General features: G+C 39.1%; 1 protein-coding gene across 2 annotated transcripts in view; it reads left to right on the plus strand.

Moving 5' to 3' along the window:
- LOC133617242 (nicotinate-nucleotide pyrophosphorylase [carboxylating]-like) overlaps window positions 1-7748 on the plus strand; it is a 28253-nt gene extending 20505 nt beyond the window's left edge. For both annotated transcript variants that reach the window (XM_061977110.2, XM_061977109.2), the window contains exons 3-5: window positions 5076-5386; window positions 6841-6972; window positions 7038-7748. In XM_061977110.2, coding sequence (XP_061833094.1) covers window positions 5076-5386; window positions 6841-6972; window positions 7038-7262 — 668 coding nt within the window. In that variant the 3' untranslated portion in view covers window positions 7263-7748. The remainder of the gene's footprint in view (window positions 1-5075; window positions 5387-6840; window positions 6973-7037) is intronic.
- The last annotated feature ends 1386 nt before the right edge of the window (window positions 7749-9134 follow it).

Here is a 9134-nt window from a genome sequence, read left to right on the forward strand (position 1 = left end):
AGATAAATATTCACAGCTTTTGCTCAATACTGTCTTAATGCACTTTTGCCAGCAATTACAGTCTTGTGCCTTTTTGAATACAATGCTATAAGCTTGGCAGACATATCTTAGGGCTGTTTCACCCATTCCTCTTTGCAGCACCTCTCAACCTCCATATGGTTGGATGGGAAGCGTTGGTTTTCATCCAGGATGTCTCATTAGATTGCTGCATTTATCTTAGTTTATTCAGGGAGGTGACCAAGGACCCGATGGTCACTCTGTCAGAACTACAGCATTCCTCTGTGAAGAGGGTAGAATATTCCAGAAGGACAACCATCTCTGCAGCAAACCACCAATCATGCCTGTATGGTATAGTAGCTAGACAAAAGCCAAAATGCACCTATTTAAAAATACTTGAGGCAGTAATTGCTGCCAAACGTGCGTCAACAAAGTATTGAGCAAAAGTTGTGAATACTTATGTGATAATTTTATTTTTTTATTTTCAATAAATTTACAATTTAAAAAAATAAATGTTTTACATTGTCATTATGGGGTATTGTGTGGTGTAGAATTTTGAGGACAAAGATTATTTTATTCTATTTTGGAATAAGGTTGTTACATAACAAAATGTCGAACAAGTGAAGCGCTGTCAATACTTTCCAAATGCACTGTATGTAGACGCCTCATTGAGTGGGTTGGCTTTGCTGTTGTGATGCGTCATATTGGCCATATCGCTTCATTAAGTACCTTAATGTCTTTTTTTTTTTACCCCATTCTCACATGGTCATCAAAAACTTATAAAATGTTAATATAGCCACATTTAATCAAAAGTATTTGTTCAGTCTTACCCGTGTAAGGTATTCCCATGAGATCTGATTCAGACTGTAAACCAGTTGGTACAATTCCATGCAGCTCATGACTCATCTCCATTCACTCTTGCCACATCCAATACGGCAGCATCCAACATATGATTCAGCGCTCAATGCGGCGTCGTAGTATATATTTCAATGCTTGTGTGAAGCTACTCCACCCCCTGCAAGCGATATCCACCACAATTTGTTTGACACTCCAGTACAGTTAAAACAGGCCGGGGGGTTATATGTTAAAAAAAAAACAGCACAGGTAAGGTAAGTATAGTCGTAACTCAACTTACGAGCACATTTTGTTACACGAACGAGCTCGTAACTTCAAATATTCAATATTTTTCTTATTTTTCCTCTGTAAAAACATTCAAAATCCAGTATCACTAGCTTTATAAACAGCCTTCCCAGACCAAGAAATAGACCTCTTAGTTTAAAGACATGAGTAAAAGTGCAAGATTTAAAAAAACTGAAAATAACCAAGTACAAATGGATATGCATGAAAATTATCAATTGAAAGTAGTATGTACACTGTAGTTATTACATTAGTATCAGATAAAAACATTACTAATAAAGACATTTAACATATTCCCCTGGCGATAATTGCATTTATATTTGGTCCCCCGGCTGACAAGCGGCTAGCATGGAATGCTAGCGTGTAGTGTGGAACCGCTCCCCTGAATGAATGATAATCACCTCCATTACGGAAAATAAACTGCATTTCTTAACGTCATTATCAATTATTCGGATGAGGTCAAACATGTTACACACGTAGAGTAAGCAGGAGCAGACATGCTCAACAACCAGCTTCCCGGTTGCAGCCAAAAACTTAAAACCAGACTCACCAACATCAACATCAAGGAGAGTGACTGCCTCATTACAGACAAAATGGAGGTAGCAAGCAGACTTAACGCCTTTTTCACCAGCATAGCTGCAACTCTTGTCAACAAGCTGTCCCACCACTCTGGTCGCTTTGGTGTAGAACACATTAAAGCCTTCTACAGAAAACTAGGCGTATCCAACAATGATTTCAAATTAGAAATGGTCTCAGCGGATGAGGTGCTTAAAAAATTGAGCGCGCTCCACCCAAACAAGTCCACCGGCCTTGACAATATCCCCTCCAGATTCCTCAGGGACTCTGCCTCCATCATTGCCCCAATCATCATGCACATAATAAACCTCTTAATTTCACATGGCCAAGTACCAAAAGATTTTAAGATAGCAAGAGTAACTCCCCTCTTTAAAAAAAGGAAGCAAATTGGAACCTGGCAACTACCGACCTGTTTCTATTCTCAGTTCCATTTCGAAAGTAATGGAAAAAATAGTTTATGAACAGGTCGATGGTTACCTTGCCACCAATAAGCTCATGTACAAATTCCAATCCGGCTTCAGAACTAACCACTCCACTGACACATGCCTTCTCTATCTGACCGACCACATCAAACAAGAGGTGGACGCGGGCAAATACTGTGGCATGGTCATGCTGGACCTTCAGAAGGCCTTTTACACCGTTGACCACGCTATACTGTTGGATAAGCGCAGAGCAATCGGATTTGACAAAACCTCATCGAGCTGGATGCAATCTTACTTGGAGGGGAGGGAACAGGTGGTAGAGGTAAACGGCACCGTGCCCCGCCCCCTCTCAGTGAGCCGTGGAGTCCCCCAAGGCAGTATATTGGGGCCTTTACTGTTCCTAGTATACATAAACAACTTGTAATCAGCATGCGACTGTGAATTGTTCTTGTTTGCGGATGACTCGGCCCTGCTGGTATCAGACAGGGACAAGTCACAGGTGGAGAAAATCCTCAGTACTTGCACCTGGCTCGCTGACAACAAGCTATCCATACACTTGGGTAAAACAGAATCCATCCTGTTTGGGTCCCACATAAACCTTAATAAAGTCAATGACTTCACTATAAAAGTGGGTGACATTGTTGTCACCAGGAAGGATGAGGTCACCTACCTAGGTTCCATTCTAGAGGCTAATCTTTCCTGTGATAAAATGGCAACCAAGGTAATCAAAAAGGTCAACCAACGAACGAGATTTCTCTATAGAATCTCCTCTCTGGTCAACAAAAGCACCATGAAGATTCTGGCGGGAACTCTCGTTCAACTATTTTTTGATTACGCATGCCCCTCCTGGTACCCTAGCACCTCCAAAACCCTCAAATCTAGACTCCAAACATCCCAGAACTAGCTAGTCAGATTACTTCTAGACCTCCACCCCAGATCCCACCTCACTCCTACCCACTTCTCCAAAGTGGGCTGGCTCAGGGTGGAGGAGAGAGTAAAAGAACTTGCACTGAGCCTAGTCTATAAAATCCGCTACCCCTCCCTGATACCAAAGTACATGTCAAACTACCGCCATAACCACAACACCAGGGGGAGCTCTACTAACCACGTTAAACCCAGGTTCTGATCTAACAAAGGTCTTAACTCATTCTCTTTCTATGCCACATCAATGTGGAATTCGCTCCCAACAGGTATAAAAGAAAGGGCATCTCTATCCTCCTTCAAAACCGCAATAAAAGTACACCTCCAGGCAACTTCAACCCTAAACTAACACCCTCTCCGGATTGTTGTTAATAATCAAATGTAAACAATCAAATGCAGATATTTTTCTTATGCCTTCTGATCTCTCTCTCTCTCTATGTCCACTACTTGCTGTACATATCCTACCAAGTCAGACCTACACTGTTTCAATATCCATTTCTCTGTTCTCAATTGTTGATGACTGATGATAACAACCAAACCTAACCCCCCCTCCCTCCACACCCCGAATTGTAAATAATGTAAATAATTCAATGTATACACCCTGGTGATTATCTTGTGTGATGACTGTATTATGATGATAGTATATATGATAGTATATATCTGAAAAACTTATTCGGGTGTTACCATTTAGTTGTCACTTGTACGGAATATGTACTTCACTGTGCAACCTACTAATAAAAGTCTCAATCAATCAATCTCAATAATAGCTGAGATAGCCGCTAATCTAGCTAGAAACAACAGCAATAAATAAGTGTGGATGGAACCACTTTACAGCACAAAGTAAGCAGCTCTTAACATGCAATTTACAATTTGACTAATAAGAGTTAGAGATAGGATAATATAACAGCACATGTTTGTGTGTGTCAGCATTGTCACAGTCAGTACACGACACAAAATGGAAGAGCGATTCGATCCAAAAAATGGTGGTGTCGACACCAAGAGTAATATCAGTTTATGGTCGATACCAGAATGATTAGATCGCTATTTTTATTTTCCTTAAAGAGAGGCGACTGTAGTGTGTATAGTAGGGGGGTGATACTGCAAAAATGTTTATCGATCCCATACCAAGTAAATATGGCCCTCGTTTTGATTGATTGGTTGAGACTTTTATTAGTAGATTGCTCAGTACAGTACATATTCCGTACAATTGACCACTAAATGGTATCACCGGAATAAGTTTTTCAACTTGTTTAAGTCGAGGTCCACGTTAATCAATTCATGGTATAAATATATACTATCAGCATAATACAGTCATCACACAAGTTAATCATCAGAGTATATACATTGAATTATTTACATTATTTACAATCCGGGGGGTGGGATGTGGAGGGGGTTGGGGTGGGGGGCGGAGGGTAGGTTTGGTTGATATCAGCACTTTAGTCATCAACAATAATATCATCTGAGAAATGGACATTGAAACAGTGTAGGTCTGACTTGGTAGGATATGTACAGCGAGCAGTGAACATAGTGAGCTCAGAAAGCATAAGAACAAGTATATACATTTGATTAATTACAATCCAGGGAGGTGGGATGTGGTGGGGGGAGGGTTTTAGTCTAGGGTTGTAGTTGCCTGGAGGTGGTCTTTTAGTGCGGTTTTGAAGGAGGGTAGAGATGCACTTTCTTGTGGTATTAAAGAAACTATTCATTTGTAAGATTCTTGAATTATTTTGTGATTTATTTGCCTTTAATTTGTTGATTGGGATTACAATCACACTAAAACACAGGACACAAAATTTGAAATATAAATAAAACTGACTATTTTGTGAACAATTGATATATATACAGTACTATTGGTATAAGAATTAAATAATACGTAGTGTTTGTGAAAATAAGCATGAAACAGAACAGAAAAATATGAATCTAAACACGCGGCATATTGGTATTATATTTGCCTGGCGTATGTAGGCAAAAGCATAACAATCCTGTTATGTTTCAGTTACATCTGAGGTGTGTTCATTTTAGGTCCAGATCCTGTCACACTTACTGCTGTGGTACGAGGTCCAGCCAGATGTCTCCTCCTGGGTGAAAGGCCAGCTCTGAACTGCCTGGCCCGCGCCTCAGGGATCGCTACTCGATGCTCTCAGCTCCGCAAAATGGCAACAGCATGGGGATGGCACGGAGAAGTGGCGGGCACACGTAAAACAACCCCTGGTTTCCGCATTGTGGAGAAGTATGCCATGCTTGTGGGCGCTGTGTCCATGCACAGGATGGACCTGAGTGGAATGGTCATGCTAAAGGACAACCATGTCTGGACTTCAGGAAGCATAACAGAGGTAAGCATGCTACACGAGTGGTCCTCTTATGTCTTCTTACAGTTTAAATGTATAACACGGTTAGTGAAAACAAGATCAAGTGTTAACAAATCCTATTTGAAAATCACCCATGTTTACATGACATTTTCAATGCACTAAAAGTCGTTTTATTTTTATTTCAACAGCAGCGTATCGAGATGGTTTGTAGTTTAAAAGTAAAATACCAGTTTTTAACATTCATGTCACAAAATCCATCCGACAAGGGACAATCTCAACTATGTATTGCAACTTTTACTTGTTTTACCTACAAAACAATGGTTACGTAAACGTTTGGTAACGAAGGAGGAATGATCTGGATCAAGCCAAAAATCATATCACTTGTTCCTTATCCCATTTCGGACATTTCCTGAAAGTTTCCCAAAAACTGTCCATAACAATTTGCTTTTTTTTGTTAACTAACTTAGCAACCAAACAAAACCAACGGCAACAACTACATAACCTTGTGGTGAAGGTAACAATTTAAGACAATGTCAAAATGGATGAAATAATGCAGTTATTTCTTAGTCTGTTTTATTTTAATTTATTGCAAAATAAGCAAGCAATAGCAAAAACTACTTGTGGCTCTCTTTTACTTCTGTTGTATTTGTTTGCCTCCAAAAACCCTCCTGCATCCGACAACAACAATACTGTATATCAATACAGTGCCATGCAAAAGTATTCACCCTGCTTGGATTTCAGCCTTTTATTGCTTTAATGAATACAATCGAGGTTCATTTAATTTGGGTTTTTAAACAATAATTTGCATAAAAACAAAAACAAAGCTCCTTTCATGTCAAAGTGAAAATGCATTTTTACAAACTGGTGTCAATTAAAAATGACTTATTGTATTCACCCACTTCAGGTCAGTATTTAGTAGTTGCACCTTTAGCATTGAGTGAGGATAAGATACTTTTAATTTATACTAAGGCTACTAGGGTGGACAAATAATTCAAATATTAACCGCCACAATTGTATTTAATCCATAGTTAGCAGCTACCTGCCAGCAATTGTCATTTGGGACACGACTTGTTCTTGTGATCACGACTCGCTCCTGTGATGACTCGGCTAGTGGCTGCGGCAGATGCGGATAGTTTTGGTGTTGTTGGGCCGGCCTCACTATTCAAAGTGTGGTCTTCATGGTCCATTTCTTCTCTGTGTTTGTTCCCACTTGTGGCTGCGGTGTTGGTGTGTGTGTCCCTGCTATGGTGTGGACCGAGTGTCAAACATGACACACGCACGATAATCCAGAAAATATAGTGCCATTAAAGTAAATTAGCATTAACTTTGCCAGCCCTAAATTGTACCAATAATACTACAGTATTGATATTTGGATAAATCTGCCCACCCCTAGTGTAAAGTGTATAAAACTATACATTTACCTACATAAGTGATATTTCATAAACTGTGCTCTCAAATATGATCCTTTTGATGTCCAGGCAGTGAAAGCTGCCCGGTCAGTATGTGGCTTTAGCAGCAAGATTGAAGTGGAGTGCTGCTCTATTGAGGAGGGCATTGAGGCGGCCATTGCAGGAGCAGACATTGTTATGCTGGATAACGTCCAGCCAGAGGTATAGAAAATATCATGATTGATACTTATTGCATTGTTTGGTAAAATGAACATCAACTTCTACAGGAGCTTCATGCTGCAGCTGCTGCCCTCAAGCAAAGATTTCCAGCTCTGCTGATAGAAGCCAGCGGAGGAGTGACAACACAAAACCTAGGGAGGTATTTCTCTCCACACGTAGACATCATCTCCCTGGGCTGTATTACACAAGGATGTCCAGTCGTGGACTTTTCACTGAAGGTTCAAAAACCTGTTTGTCTGTCAATGAAGATCAAAGAGGAATTGGCTCCATAAACACACAGTCATAAACAGAGAAGTTGAAATTGCTTCCTGTTGGATTCATTTTCCAGCTGTGATGAAGAAGAGAACAAGAATTTGGAAAGTTTGTCAATGATTGACCGTCTCTGATTGATGGCGTTAAGAGCTGAAGGCCTGCCCTGGAAATTAATCTTTTTGTGGGGTCAACATGGGTCACCGTTCTGAACAAGGCTTATCAATAAACTGTGATTATTGATCCTTGGGGTATTTTACACAGGAACTGTTTTACTCTGTGAAAAACATTGCATGTCTCTTTTAATGTTACAGCTCTGATATGGGCAGGAGAAGTGGGCGATAATACACATTTTTTGTATTGAGTTATTACCAAGTGAATACAGGACAGGTAGCAGATGACGATACTTTTACTTGAACATTTTTACGTGATTTTGTTTTTCTTTGAGTTTGTTGATAATGATTGTAACCAGAATAAAACAAAGAACAAAGATTTCAGGAAAACAAAAACACATTTTCATCAAACTTATTTATGTGCATTCTAACAATACATTGGTGCCTCGATTTTTGTTATTAATCTACTCCAAAAAGCAAAAAAACGAATAATTGGAAATCCAAATACATATTTCTTAAAAAAATAATATAACGGCAATTAATGTGGTCCAGAAACCCAAAAATATTAACGCATTTTACAGAGAATAATTATACTTTTACATGCAAAAAAACAGCCACGTGGACATGAGCAAAAAATATTTAATCTGATCACAATTCGGATTAGAATGTTAGTGTGTACATGGACCCTGAAAAAAATGATCCAATGATGACGAGCATTTTCATGCATCACACTTTAAATCAGAATACTTGATTTTGACATGCGCAACATATACCGTTAACGGAAGTAGAAAAAGCAGTGACTTCCGCTACATTTGTTTTACCTCTCTTTTTGAAATGGAGCTTTTCTTTGCCCTTTGTTTGTGATATGTACGAGTTGCCGCGCGTCTTAATGTTACGACAGTCTGTGTACGTGCCTGAGGTTAGCAGTTAGGATTTTGGAGTAGTTGTAAAGTCGTGAATTGAACAATTTGTTGAGACGTCAACTGGATCACTCCTTTTATTGTTACATGACACTCCGGATTATACTTTTGTTTTTGCTTGTCTCGGTTTTAGAACAACAAACATCAGTATATTACACTACTTCTGTACATGTTGAATTTGGTCACCCCTCCACCACCAAAGTATAGCTGATGTCAAAGACATGTGCAAAAGGATAATTTTGACCCGAACTTCGGGAAAAGTGTTACATGCGGTCCAATCTGAATGACTATTGACATTAAATTTTGTTCCGAACGTGTGTGATCCGGTAAGAATATTACAAATGGCGTGTTTATATGAAGCATTTGTTTCCGGTTAGGCTGTTAATCCGATTAATTTTGTCTATGTGCACATAGCTAGTGTGAAATATATATAAATAATAATTTAACTAGAAGTGACCCAATCTTATATTAATATGAGATACTGGTTCGATAGCAAAAAACAGTATTGAAAGATACTGGCTTGCTTGTAAATATTCCAATATAAGCAGTCTGATACAAGCGGTCCTGTAGCACATTTACTTATGCAAAAGTGGAAAATATCTAAGTGTCCTCTTATTGAAGCACACAAGATTAATATTTTCTTGTATTTTAGTCAAGTTAATTACAAAAGATAAACATGGTAGGCAAAAGGCTACTAGGAGCTAGCAGCTACACAACAGCTAGGCACACAATAGCACACAAGCTAGACATATGTAATAAGTGTCCTTAATTAAACAGTATTGCAGTCTAAAATGTGTAAATATAAACAAGAATCATATTATCGGTACTAATACACAGCCTCCAAGGCAGAAGTGAATTAGAA

Source organism: Nerophis lumbriciformis, linkage group LG16 (assembly GCF_033978685.3).
Source record: "Nerophis lumbriciformis linkage group LG16, RoL_Nlum_v2.1, whole genome shotgun sequence".
Lineage (NCBI taxonomy): Eukaryota > Metazoa > Chordata > Actinopteri > Syngnathiformes > Syngnathidae > Nerophis > Nerophis lumbriciformis.